At 46.1% G+C, this 14,217-nt stretch overlaps 2 protein-coding genes across 2 annotated transcripts; both read right to left on the bottom strand.

The window, feature by feature from the left end:
• Window positions 1-4,152: 4,152 nt before the first annotated feature.
• On the bottom strand, window positions 4,153-8,342 carry SF3B6 (splicing factor 3b subunit 6). The gene is made up of 5 exons (XM_054279696.1): window positions 8,245-8,342; window positions 8,141-8,214; window positions 7,777-7,895; window positions 5,841-5,979; window positions 4,153-5,330 (listed from the first exon to the last, which is right to left on the bottom strand). Exons 2-5 carry the CDS (start codon window positions 8,168-8,170, stop codon window positions 5,241-5,243), a joined length of 378 nt encoding a protein of 125 aa, XP_054135671.1. The 5' UTR covers window positions 8,171-8,214; window positions 8,245-8,342; the 3' UTR covers window positions 4,153-5,240.
• A 230-nt stretch (window positions 8,343-8,572) lies between these two features.
• Window positions 8,573-13,069, bottom strand: TP53I3 (tumor protein p53 inducible protein 3). The gene is made up of 5 exons (XM_054280409.1): window positions 12,932-13,069; window positions 11,984-12,251; window positions 10,524-10,736; window positions 9,594-9,790; window positions 8,573-8,847 (listed from the first exon to the last, which is right to left on the bottom strand). Exons 1-5 carry the CDS (start codon window positions 13,067-13,069, stop codon window positions 8,641-8,643), a joined length of 1,023 nt encoding a protein of 340 aa, XP_054136384.1. The 3' UTR covers window positions 8,573-8,640.
• Window positions 13,070-14,217: the final 1,148 nt, after the last annotated feature.

Below are 14,217 nucleotides of genomic sequence, written 5' to 3'. Positions count from 1 at the left end.
AAGTAAGGGATGCTGGGACAATTTTCCTGACTCACCATTTCCCCTGCCTCTATGGCCCCTCAACTCTGGCCAGAATTTGGCTGCTGAAGAGATGGAAAGAGCTGCTTGTCAAAGACATGCAGGGCTGGTCTAATTCTGTGCCTTTACAACAGCAAAACTAGTGTAATATTTTCTACTGGAGCTGAGCAAGGCTAGAAAAGAGCAGGATTACGTGCATCCACCTTTCAAAAGAAATCTGAGCTGTGGGATGATGTGGCCACTGAACACTCTGGGGTTTTAAGGCTGTAGCAGCTGCTGCTGTTTACAAAGCCTCCAAACTGACCTTGTGCACTGGGCCTCTGGCACTTGAGACTCTGCAATATTTATTTCATTTGCTGCTTATATGAATTCATGAAATGCTGGTTTCTCCTCTGGAGGCAGGAAAATGTGTTGGCTGTTAGTTACCTGGATTTGGGAGCAGGACCTGATCAGCAAGGCTTTCTCTGTGCTGTTATTTTGCCTTGTCTGATTTCTTTCCATTAGGCTCATTTTTCCTCTTTGCTGTAGAAAACCAGGGTCGTGATGTTACTTTTATTTAACTTGACTGTAAACTATTTGCATGGTTTTCTACTAACAGATGTTTTGATGGTCATATTTCAAGCAGTTGTGCTGTTTCTGTATCCGTGTAAGGAGAACACTCCCAGCATGAGCAGTCAGACAGCAAAGCTACAGAGATGACCCCAGGTGACACCTCCTGGAGTTGGGAGAGAGAATGAGCCAGAGAAGCAAGACTGGTGATCTAGCTAGGGTCCATGGCTTGTGGTCTTCTCTCTCCAGGTGTTCATTTTACCCACAGAGCTGCATTTATTTCAGCTTGTTAATTAATAAACCCATAAATCCATATCTTATGGATTTTTATACACTAAGTGGAGTAAATCTTTTTCTCATTCTACTTTCCATAAAGAAATGAAGGGATTTACAGAATCCTTTTCTTGTTGGAAATCTCAGGTCACTGCAACAGCTGGGTTAGACCTCCACTAACCGTTCTTTTATTTAGGGCACGCTTATTTCCTGTTAAAAATTTATAATTGGATCTGACAATATCTGATGTCCACCAGCGTTCCCAAATAATTTGAAAAGGGCCTGCTCTCCTTTGCCACTGCCCTGGCCTCTGTTGCTGGCCTTCCTTTCATCACTGGGTCACAGATTGCACTTCCCAAAGTCCTTGGTTAAAGGTGGTATGGCTCTGTTGTGCCTGTCAAACACAGTTTCATTCAGCACATTGGTCTAAGCTGTTCCTATCAATGGCTCAGTTTAAGTTAATTGCTTATTAAAAAAATGAAAAAAAAAAAAACCCCAAAGTGTGATAAATCACAGAATGGTTTGTGTTGGAAGGGACCTTAAAGATAAATTTGTTCCAGCCTCCTGCCATGGGATGGAAGATTAAACCAGGTCATTCAAAGCCCCATCCAGCCTGGCCTTGAACACTCCCAGGGATGAACACCCAATCTCTGTGGGGAACCTTTGCCAGTGTCTCACCACCCCTCACAGTAAAGAATGTTTCTCCTAATCTAAGATCTAACCCTGCCTTCTGCTAGTTTGAAGCCATTCCCCCTTGTCCTGTCACTCCATGTCCTTGTAAGTAGTCTCTGCATCTTTCATGGCAGCTGTCTTCAGGTGCTGGAAGGCCATAGTTAGGCCACCCCAAAGCTTCTCTTTCCCAGGCTGAACAATCCCAATTCTCTCAGCCTTTCCTCATGGGAGAGGTGCTCCATCCCTCCCTCCTCTGGACTCGCTCCAACAGGTGCACATCCTCCCTGTGCTGGGACCCCAGAGCTGGATGCAGCAGGTGGGGTCTCACCAGAGACCAGCATCTGCTCTGGGGCCCTTCCTGAATGTCCCAACAGGGAATGGCAATGCCAGGGGTTGTGTGAGTCACCCTGGAACGGCCTCATGCTCCCTCCATCCCCTCTTGGCCCTGCTGTTTGGGAGCTTCTGCTGCATCTGAGCAATGGGCAGGGCATGGCTCTGCCCTTCTGCTCCTGTGGGTTTCTCACCAGGAAACCCAGCACGTTTCTGCTGGGCTCTGAGAGCTGATCATACCTGATCTTATCACTTCTGTCTGCAGAGCTGTCACTGTGCCCTTCCCTCCTGCCCTCCCAGCACAAACCAGCCATTACCCACTCTGTAAAATCCTTATTACAGCTGGCTGATGAAGCTCTCCCTCACTGCCTCCTCTCTGCAGAGACCTTGGTTGGAAACAGGGACTATTACATTTTTCATGCCAATTTCATTAAAAAGAAAAAATCTGAAAGGAAAACTAATTGTGCTTTGTGATACTTAGGGGAAATTAAGTCTTCAAGGAAATGTAATCTTCAGCTCTTTATTCGACTGCGAATGCGTTAATTTATTTAATTGTATCATTGATCAACACAGTACATATAATTATTACCTCTATATAATAGAATGGAAAAAACTTACTGTCATTGCCTGTGTAATCAGATATACTCTTGTTACTAATTTCTAAACAGTTTCAATGGGGAAAAAATGACCTTCAAGTCTTAATTTCATGCCCTACTTCCTGAAAAATTAAATGGGAAGTGAGCACACACAAAACCAGCACAGATGCAGAGTGCAAGCCTGGTAACATCTGCTTTATTTGCTGCCCCTCTGCCATTCATGAGCTGAACTCATTTCCCTGTTCTTTGATATTACATTTCAAACAAAATCTTGAGTAGATCTCATCAAAACAGTCCTCTGGGCATTCCATTTCCATTCCCTCTGTCTTGCAGGTACAAATTATTATTTCATTTTACATGTGCAGGGACATTGAAAGCCCTGAACAGGCACTGAAGAAAAACTATGAAATGGAATATTTAATGAAAGGCGGCAGCTGAGCTCTCAGAGAAATCAAAAGCTGCTGATCTTGAGGATTCATTGAAGGAATTTTTATTAATCTTATTACCCTAAAGAATTGCTTTTTATATATGTTTTTCAAACAGCATCAAATCCTCATCAAAACAGACACTGCAGTGCAAGCACCATGCTCTCTGCTATTGACAGAAGCAACGTGGTATTTGCATATGATTTAAAACAAGGCTGCCAGCATGCAGCACCATTATTGGCACTCTGGTATTTATTATCAGTGTTCATTATTTATTAGAACCATAAATCCAGCATAGCAACAAGCACCTCCAGTTCTCATTCAGCAAGGAGCTTTCCCAATGCCCAGCAGTTGGTGTAAATGATTTCAGTTATCCAAGTGTTTGGTACATGGATGTGTCCGTATATACATGGCTCACATAAAGATATATATTTATATATATAGAAGATACATATTTGGGTGCAGAGCAGTTTGTAACCCTTGAAAAGCTATGGATGCTCACACAGAAGCAAATCCCCTAGGAGGATTTAATTCATTTAAAGATTTTTAATGCAACCTGGTTCTTGCCTGAGAGCTCTTGGTTTGTGTTAATCTAATGGGCAGCACCTGGAATGCAGGCTGGCCATGGAGGGACTGCTCACCTAACCCAGCTTCTGGGCTCCAGGTGTCCCAGTGCCTGCTCCTGACCTCAGCCAGGGTTACTGCAGCCTGCAAAGCTTCTTGCTGCAAAACCAGCATCAGTTTCATGGGACTGATGCAGATTTGGGGGAATTGTGCACTAAGCATGGCCCTGGCTCACATCCCCCGTGCCTGTGTGCTGGGGAAGGCAGGGCAGGTCTGTTCCAGTGTGCTCCAGGGTCAGGCACAGGATAGGACTCCAGGCACCCACCCAAAGCTGAAATCACACCTCAGCCATGGTGGCTGCTTTCCCCCAGAGCTGGCTTGGAGCTCTCTCTTCATAAGCCATTACTGATTTATTAATTTGTAATAGTTTATTTGAGGAATAAAGAAAATAGGACCACTTAGTGCAAAATCATGAGTGTTCAGTTTCTCATTGGTTCCACCTAGTAAATGTGAGTATTGTTGTGAGCCCCTCCCAGCACAGGGCAGTGCCAGGGATCTCCTCCAGGTGAGATGGGCATTGTTCCCACAGCTGGGCACCCCCCTGTGACACACAGGGACATCCCTGTACCCACAGATGGATGTGCTGCAGCTCCTGCCTGCATCACTCAGGTGATGAATGACTCCCATCTAACAGCACAGGTTACAGGCAGGAGCACAGCCTTGACGAAGAAGAGCAAAATATGCATTTATTTTTTCACCAAATTGACACAGCATTGTTCCCAAAGTGACAGACTCCAACAAAAAAGTAATTTCAGAAAATGGAAGCATTCCTCTCTCTCAGTACATTTCAGTACAATGCACTGAAAAACAAAACTAGGTTACAAATTCCAGGCAAAGTATATTGTTATCTGCCCTGCTTCTGCACAGGCTGGAAGCTGTCTGGTCAGGGAGTAGAACATCACATCCATGCCAATAAATCTTCCCAAGGCAGGACACTACCCACATTCACACAACTTTAGCTGGTTCAGAACACAGGCAGAGGTTATTCTTTTTCACTTCCAAAGACACTGGCTATGCACAGCCTGGATCACACTCATTTTAACACAAAGGACATGAGTACTGAAAAAAGAGCCAAAAAAAAGTAAATTTGTCTTCCTTCACCACATGCTACACCTAAAAATGTATGTACAGAAAATGTGTTACAGTTCCACCATGCCAAGTAGAAAACAATCACACTACAGGTATCAAAATTAAAACCTTCATCTGCTGTCTCATTTTGGTCATGTGTTCTTCAATTCATACCAAATCCTCAGTCCAAACCTGGGACACAAAACAAAGCCCCCATACACTTTTTTTCGGTAGTGTGAGAGCTGGGCTGTTTCACTGCAGCTGATCAGAGCTGGTACCATCACTGGGAACAAGATACTTGGTGTCCTCTTATCAGCTGGATCCTTTTGAAAGCCGTTCATCTTCTACAGTTTGTGAAAGAAACTTTGTAACAAACACGGGCTTGGGGTTGCTTCATTCAAACACAGAACCTGCTCAGTCCCTTCTTGAAAGCTCTTGCTAGAAGCAGGAGATTGCAGCCTTTACCAGGTCACCCTCAGCACAGGGAAGCCATGTGGCCTTGGGGGATTTAATCTTAAAGTAGATCTCCCTGTGTTCTACATTTATTTATTCCTAATCTGAAGATATAAAAACTCATATTGCAGTTTATCAAATTCATAAGAGAAAAAAATTACACTTTGTTAAGAACTCCTATGTTTAGGCCAAGATGACAGGGCTTGAAAACAGTTTTCCAAAAAGGATCAGTTTATTTTGGTGGGTCTGTGTTAATTCCATACTTTTCCTTGAGAAGCTTAAGCTGTTCTTCTTTCTTCTTTGTGTCCATCTTTTGGAATGCCTGTAATAAGGAAAATAAAATATGTAAGAAAACAAAAAAAAATCTCTCATCTCATGACAAGTTATTTGCCAGTATCTGCAACAAGCACCACTGTGAACTCCATCACCATCACACACACAGAGCACTGTTTCATTCTTGTCTTTGGAGAATGCCACAGGGCCCTGGATGTCATCAATGACAGGGAGGACACAGAGAACTGGAGACCTTTTAGCCATAAACAAGATCTCCCCTCCTGCTGCAGCTGTGCAACTGTGGGGCCTCTGCACCCTCTTCTCCAGAGTACACTCCCCACAAACATCTTTCTCCCACCCTTTGTCCAAAGGTACTTTTTTTGCACGCAAACCACCGAGTAAATATAAAACTCCAACCATGCATCCCGTTCACTCCCTCTAAGAGTTTGGATTCTATTTCTTAAAAACACCCAAGCAGCTGCCTTTTACAAAGTGATGCTGGGGCTGTTTCTTTGTGGCAGCTGTGCTCAGGTGAGCTCCCCAGCCCGGGTGCCCGTACCCTGTTGGCGTTGTAGTACAGCACCACGAGGTATCTGTTGCACACGTTGAACCCCGACAGGTGGTCACAGGCGTTCTTGGCATCGAAGATGTCCTCGTACACCACGTAGGCTGTTCCTCTGGTCTCAGGGGTATTCCCACTGCTCAGCAGGGCAGCATCAATCAAATAAAACCAACAAGAAATAGTTTATTTATTTCACAGTGACTGAGATTAGATGAACCGATGCAACGTCACTAAAAAACAATTTGTTATTTTTTCTTGGTGTTAAACTACATCTCTGCTTTCCACACCAAACAGTTCAGAGCCAGAGACAACAGCAAAATGTGCTGTATTCTGCTCCATAAGGGAAATGCACCTCTCCACAACAACTGGGCTGTTGAAGGGCTGCCATGCTGTGTCTGGAAACAATTTAAATTTTTATTACAGCAATTAGCTTTTATTTATTATTACAGGCTTGGCAGTCAGTCAGTGGCTGTCTGGATCAGATGTTTCCCTAGGATGGAAAGGGCTCCTGGCATATCACAAAGTGAATTTAAGAGGCAGAACAGCCCTGCTGGTGCAAGCCCACTGCTGAGGCACAGCCATCACCCAGAGGAGCACCAATTCCATGTCCTTTTCCTGAGGGATGGGACACAGGTCTGGGCACACAGCAGTAACGAGCCCAGAGGGGCTGCAGAGATCCCAAAGGTCTCAGCTAACAGACAGTGACAGAGACTGCAGAGTCAGAACAACCTCCCTAAGATGCTTCTGAGAGCACCCAAGGACAAATGGTATCACAAATATCACACTGGGGTCTATGCAAAGGTGAGGACCAGAATGGGATAAACTCTGCACAAAGCACAAAAACCTTTACAGAGGAGCTTTGTTCGGATTTCTGTGGGAAATTCCATGAATTAGTGGTTCTGAACAAACTGCTGGGTGCACACACCAGAGCATCACCCCAATGGAGAGCCCCTGATCTGCCCTAATTGTGTCCCACTATCATGCTGTTCCAGCCCACATGTTTGCAGAAAACTTAAGTAAGTACTGGCTCTCCTTTATGCTCATTAGCAGAGTTCCACCTATTTAGCCAGGCAGTGTTTACACTGCCCCTTGTTCCCTCAGCCACTTCTCCAGTGACATCCACTGCCCTCCCTTGCCCAAGAAGGGTCTGTCTGCTGTCACATCCCAGTGTCCTTTGCTTACCGAGAGCAACTCTGTAAAACTCACTTTACACAACAATCATTCAAACAAGTCACCCAGGGAAGCTGTGGATGCTCCATCCCTAGAAATGTTCAAGGCCAGCCAGCTTGGATGGGGCTCAGAGCACCTGGGAGGTGGAAGGTGTTCCTGCCCCCTGCAGGGGGTTGGAATAAAATGGCCTTTAAGGTCCCTTCCAACACAAACCCTCCTATGATTATCAAGGCTCAGGTCCTCAGCATTTGAACTAACCAGGAGAAGAACATCGGAGTTGCTGCAGACTTGTACAACCTCCACACATTTCAGAACCAAAGGCACAGTCACACCTCCCCTACCCAGACACGGCATGGCCCGAGGACATCCTGCCTCTGCCACACAGGGCTTGCTGCTGTATTTGCTTCTAGTGAACAGATCCAGCAACAGCAACATCCCTGTTCTCCCACTGGTTAGCAGACACTCATAAAACAGGAAAATGTTTGTGCTCAGCTTCTGCCTTTTCTATTTTGGCCCCAAGTCAAGGCAAAACTTTAGTTGTATTTGAAACTTACTTAAGCACACAAGACTGTCATATTTTATCAACCTCCCAGGGTTCTTTTAAAATTTAAGTTCATTCTCTGCACCTCCCAGCAGGATCATTCTCTAACAAATGCATGTGTTAAGAGCATCATCGCATCCCCTCTGGCAGTCGGGGTGTGCTCCAGGGCATTGAAACCCGCTGTGAAACCCTTCACGGTCCAAAGGAACTGGAAACACTCACACTCTGATCTGCCGGATGGGCCCGTACTTCCCAAAAATGTCGTACATCTCCTCGGCCGTGATTTTGTACGGCAGGTTCCTGATGTACAGGATCCGGTTAACCTCCGGAGGGAGCCGGATCTGATGGGGAAAAGACAAACGGTGTGTTAGGCCCAAGGCACGTACTGCAAAGCTTAAACCCAGCAGCCTAGGGGCAAAATAATGGAATCACCGAGCCACGGAACGGCTGGGGCTGGAAGGAGCCTTAAATATCCCCCAGTCCCACCCCCGTGCCGCGTTCCCCTCAGAGCAGCGGGGTGCCCGGAGCGGGGCGAAGCCGGAGCCCAGCCCGGCAGGGACGGGACAGGGCAGGGCAGCGCACTCACGTTGGCTCGTTTGGCTGCTTGCATCGCCATGTCGGCGGGCGGTGAGTGGGGGCCGCGGCCTGGGACAGAAACACGGGCGGGGAAGGAGGCTGGGGCGGAGACAGCGGCGGGGACCGAGCCCGGAGCGGGGACACCGGCGGGGACCGGGAGCGACGGGCGGCACAGCCGGGTCTATCCCAGCAGGCACCGCGCGCTGCCCTCGCGGAACCGGATCTGTCCCGGCGTGCACCGCGCGGGAAGCGGCAGCGCGCTCGTTCCCCGACCCGCCCCGTGCTCAACCCCCGCCCCTCCAGGGCGGCCCCGGCCCCGCCCCCCCAGCCCCTCAGGCCCGGCCGCGCAGGTTCGATCCACGGTGCCAAAATTGCCACATGAACCTCTTTAATAAACGCTTCCTCCTTATCCTTTCTCCCTCCTCGCCACCCACGTGAATCGGTCCCGGTGTGGAGCAGACGCGGCGGGATGGCCGCAGTGCGGCCCCCGCAGTGACTGTCCCAGAGCAGCTACTGCGGCGGCCCCTTCTTGCCGCAAACGGGAATTTCGATGACGATTTTGCCGATGTTCCTGTTCTCCTCCATAGCCCTGTGTGCCTCAGCGATGGCGTGCAGGGGGTAAACGCTGTCCACGAGGGGCTGCAGCCGCGGGGAAGCCTCTCCGGAAAAATGGGGCAGCACCTCCTCTGTGAAGGCTCTCACCAGCCGCTCCTTGTACTGCGGAACAAACACCTGCAAGGTTATTTCCAGCCGCTTCTCTCACCGAGGCGTCTCAGAGCACGGCGTGTAAAATGTACACGGCCCTCAAGGAGACACCCTCTGACATTCTCGTAGTGAGATAAGAACACCTGACAGGTCTAAATTACAAACAAGAAGGAAGCTTTTAGATTTATTACATCTTAATCGAATGAAATTCCCCAAAGCAAGTTGTGTGAGCTCCGTGCAGAACCATTTAAATCAAATTGATAAAGGTCTTGTAAATATTCAGTCTTAAACCATGCACAGAATCCACCTCAGGGCTCTGCACTGTGGGTCTTTTACTGTGACATCTGAGACTATTGCACATAAAATGAGTTTTCTTTGGTAACTGGGCATCCAAATGGCCTTGGTTTCTACTTTGAAGTGACCTAATAGAGATTTTTATTTTCCCCTCCTCAGACTTGATCAAGTTGCCTGATCACTGGAGTTTTATTTCTTCTAGGGCCAAATATCTAAATTATGGTATCCATGAAGCACATTAAGAAGTCCTGGGTGTCATTCCTCTCATTCAGGGAGGAATTTGATAAAAATAGAAAAAAAAACATTACAACTTAATTCTGTGACATTTTCCAAAGTATGTAGTAACAGTTCAAGGTGGGGCTCTTTTGACAAGAATGTGTTTGACACATTTTAAAAGAAAGCTCTCAAAACTATCATAAAATTTTAAGATCAAACTGCATACACTGCTGATAGCCACTACTTGCCTCCTTGTCTCGGGACCGTAACAGGCTGGTGTGGATGCTGGCTCTTTTGGAAATCAGCCTTGCCAGCAGATCCCCATGGACTTCACCTCCACTCAGCAGTCCATAAATGATCCACCGGCCATCAGTGCTCAGACAGTTGAGATTCTTCTCCCAGTATGAGGCCCCAACACAATCTAAAATAATATCTACTCCAGAACCTCAGGTAGAAACAGAAGAGATTTCAGCAATGAAGTCCAAGCTGCATTAAAGGTAGGATAATTTCAAGCATGACTAAAACCTTGTTATTCATAGGTACAGAATTGGCCCTACAAATCTTATTTAAATCTTTCTACTGAAATTAAGAATTGGCACAGTGATTTGTAAGGAATTATGGAATCAGGCACAAAAAAAGAATCATCAGTTACCCATAAGCAAACTCAGGCATAAACCACCCCAAATGCTTAGAAAAGCTACATTTTTCTAACAGTTTAAGAATGAAGTGGCACCGGCACAGGTTGCCCAGAGAAGCTGTAGGCGCCCCATCCCTGGAAATGTTCAAGGCAGGTTGGATGGGGCTCAGAGCAAGCTGGGGTGTCCCTGCCCATGGCAGGGGGCTGGAACGGGATGATCTTTAAAGCCCTTTCCAACCCAGGCCATGCTGTGCTTCTGTGATGACTCAAACACCAAAATGTGAGGATAGGGTCCCACAGTTCCTTTGGGAGGCAGCAATAACGTGGCACCGTATTTATGCCCCAAATGAACACAGCCAAAGAGAGCCCATGCAGAAAACAGCACAGTTAAACTAAGGAAATGCCCATTCTGGGCTGAGCAGGATATCAGGTTGTGCTTCCAGCGTCACTACTGTCTGTTCCCTCACCAAGTGACAGCTGAAACTGAGTCTGTGTCCACATGTTGGGAGGTTCATTTGCACTTTTACAGAGAGGTTTTTACCTTGGGTGAACTTCAAGACCTTTTCACTGAAGTCTTCATTCTTGTAGTTGAACCCTGCAGCCGCTCCGGCGTTTGCTGTTGCTTCCAGTTTCTCCTGAGTTCCTGCTGTCACAATGGGAATGGCCTTGGCCAGTCTCACCAGCTGAATGGCTGCCATGCCAACCCCGCTGGCTCCAGCGTGGATCAACACTCTCTCACCCTCCTGTACTTTACCTGGAGAAAAGTGGGCAGAAGGAAAGTGGTCACCCTTTGGGCATCACCTTTGAAATAAAATATGAACAATCTGGAAGATAGCAAAGAGGAGGTTGAAAGAGTTGTCCTTGACTGGACTTTGGACAATTGGACATCTTTGTAGCCTTCATAAAAGAGAGAAATCCAGAAGCAGCAGAGGTTGCAGTGTGCTGACAGGATGTCATTTTCCCAGCCTCAGGGGAAGGACTTTGACTTGGCTGTGTGCATCTGTGACCAAGATGCTTAAGTGAGGGCAGCCTTTTTATACCATCAGTAGAAAACACACTTGGAGGATGTTCATACTGAGAAATCAGGCACTCAGCAATGGAGAAATACCAGAAATGCTGGGTGACATTAAAGACCAGTCCTACCAATCACTTTACCATCTTTTGGTTGCATTAATTTGTGTTTCACCAGTTGCTTCTGTAAGTGAGGCACCAAGTAGCCTCCCACTGATCCCCAGGAGACAACACTGCTTGAAGCAAGTCTGCAGGGAAGTTATGTTTGGAACTTTTTGTTCCTTATTGGATCTTTCAGATGCTACTGCCGAAGAGTGTAGAAGAAGGATATTTCTCACTGGAGGAAAACCTTGGCAAGTGCTACTGTTTATTACTTTGGCAGTGTATTTTTAAAATGAAGAGTGTAGGCTTCTGTCTATTTTAAATCAGCTCAGAGTGGATTTTACATACAAATAATATCTCTGGTAAACAAAGATACAAGATGTTGCCTACTGTCGATTCACAAGAACATAGTGATAAAGTTCTTGGTATGGTCATGCATGCAGTGAAGCCAAATCCTTCGAAGTAAGATGTGTTTTTAGGTGTCTTGAAAAGGTGGGAATAATTTCAGGGTTTAGGCTTAATGGAATTTAGGCTTAATGGAAGGTGTCCCTGTGCATGGCAAGGGAGTAGAACTAGATCACCTAGTTCCTTTTCAACCCAAACCATTCAGTGATTCAAACTGAGAAATATAGATGAAAATAAATTTGCCATCTTTCCATATCCTTCCTTGTAAATGTGTAACCAGCATGGTAGGTTGGCACTGGGGAGAGGTGGTCAAGATTCAAGGATTTGTGTCTGGCACACTGGATTCTGACCCACAAGAATAAAGTGACAGAGAAAAGGTTCTTTGAAGAACAACATTCAAATGGAGGCAACAAGGAGAGGATTTTGTGACAGAAAAGAAGATGAGCTGTTTTGGTGGGATAAATGGGCAAATGCACCTCTCACCTACAAAATGGAGCAGCTGAAATGCTGTTAGCCAGGCCTCAGGAATGGCTGCAGCCTGGATAAAAGTCATGTCTTTGGGGATTGGCATCAGGAGGCCTTCGGGCACTGTCACGAATTGTGCCTGGCCGCCCCCGGGCAGCAGAGCCATCACTGCATCGCCGATCCTCCAGCGGCCCGAGCAGCCGGGACCCAGCCCGGCCACGCTCCCAGCTGCTTCCAGGCCCAAAATGTCACTTGCTCCTTTGGGGGGAGGGTACTTCCCTCTCCTCTAAAATAAAAATAAATAAAAAGAGAAGGCAAGGAAGGAAAAACCATCAATGAGTGTAATTACCTGCAATATTTCATTCACATGTCTCCAGTCTAAATTCCTATTTGTTTAATCCTGATTTTGCCCTGTGCATATGTTGCAGTAATTTGAGGATCTTCTAGCCTCTGGAAACATTTTTGTTTCCTAAGTGTTATTCTTCCTAAGTCTTATTCTTAAAATAAGAATAAATTGAAATATTTGTGAGTTTCCTCTGTCCAGGCTAATCCCTGCTGAAGAGATACTATGATCTCCATTTGCAGAGCATGGCTTGCAGCTTAAACTAATGATTTGAATGTGAGTTTGAATAGATTTTCTCCAACAGATTTGTGCTATTGGAACATTTCCTTTTCATCTCAAATGCCCAGAAAAGGGTCAGAGATCTAGAAAGACCAGAGCTTTGGTTTTACATGTTTTTGTTGAAAGGCAGCTTTCCACGCCAGCCCAGCACTGCATTATCTCAGATAAAAACATTTATCTGCTGAATCAACAAACATCTCTTCTTTCAGCCCTATGAATTGTCCCATCCAAATGCTCACCAGGTTCAAACTCTTTTAGCTCATCAGATCTGTCAGGACTTCACAGAGGGGCTTGAAAAATCGGTTTTGTTTTTAGATGCATAAATCTGCTTAACCTACACATACCTGGAGTAAATCAGCCCTATTCAGAGCACTGGCAGAGACCTTCACAAGAACTTCTCCTTCTCCTGGATTTGGTTTCATCACTTCTTTCATATAGAGATTTTCTGGGCCTCCTGGGCAATCAAAGTAGGCTGCAAACATTTTCTCTAAAAAAAACCAAACAAAACCAAACTGAAAAAAAAATTGCACGAATGCAGGCATGTGCAGTGGAAAAATCTCAGGTAAGAAAGGTAACAAATAGCTTTAAAATTCCTATTTATTTCCCTCGCCTCAGGAGGTGATTGCTGTGTGCCTGATTTGCTGTGGTACAGGCTCTCACTGCTGCAGGAGTCTCAGGTACCTCCTCAGATGCTGCTCCTGGGATCCTTTTGGCACCAGCAGATGGGCTGAGCTGTCAAGCCTTCTCCTGCTTGGTAAAACCAAGTGAGGAACAGTCCTCTCTCTACTCCCTGGGCCCTGGGTGGAAGGAGATGAGAAGCAGAGACAATCACAAGGGGAACAGCTGTTAGCTCCTGAGAGCTGGTACTGCACTGAGTGCAGCACAGGATGGGCTGCAGGCCAGAGCTTCTTCAAGTGAGCAGCACTGTGTGACAGACCACCCTGCCCTCTGTAAAAATCACTGATTTCTGCACAGGAAAAGCTCAGTGCATACCTAATTGTGGTAACACTGCAAATGCTGAATGACGAACAGCCTGAAACCCCAGGGATGTCAGTCCCCACAGGGTGGTGCTCTATGGCTATTTTATGGTGAATAAGCACTTCCAATTATTTGCATAAAATGCTATTTAAAGGCTTTTATTTCTGAGGCTGGCTGTCTAGTCATTGTTATTAACCATTTAATCCAGTCCCACAAAATTTGCCTGTATCAGCAAAAAAATTCAGTGGAAAGCTCACCAGATGCCACCCCATAACAATTGTTTCTGCTGCCTTAATTGGGCTCAAATTTAGTCAGTTAAAATAAGATGTGAAGGAAGCTTTTGTCCCTCTTTCATCAGAGTTCATTGACCTGCTTTTTTATAAATTATTGTCTTTTTTGCTAGAAGCAGGCCCACAAAAATGTTTTAAACCCCCCCAAAAACAAAACAAAACAAACCAAGAGGATGTGAATATTTACATTACTCTCAAATGCATAGAAAACTGCAGAAACCAAGATTCAAGTTTCCAACCATTTCAAGCTCTCAGATCTGCCAGCAGTGGCTGAAACCGACAATTTTAAGAAGCTCTGTGGCTCCGGAGCCCACTCCCGAGCTCACCTGTTTCCTGTAAGGAAGGACGGACAGTCTGTGCCC

This window comes from Melozone crissalis, unplaced genomic scaffold (assembly GCF_028551555.1).
Source record: "Melozone crissalis strain CALT ecotype California unplaced genomic scaffold, PUWL_Pcris_2 ptg000027l_1, whole genome shotgun sequence".
NCBI lineage: Eukaryota > Metazoa > Chordata > Aves > Passeriformes > Passerellidae > Melozone > Melozone crissalis.
The sequence above is the reverse complement of the archived record's forward strand: the minus strand, read 5'-3'. Positions and strand labels throughout refer to the sequence as shown.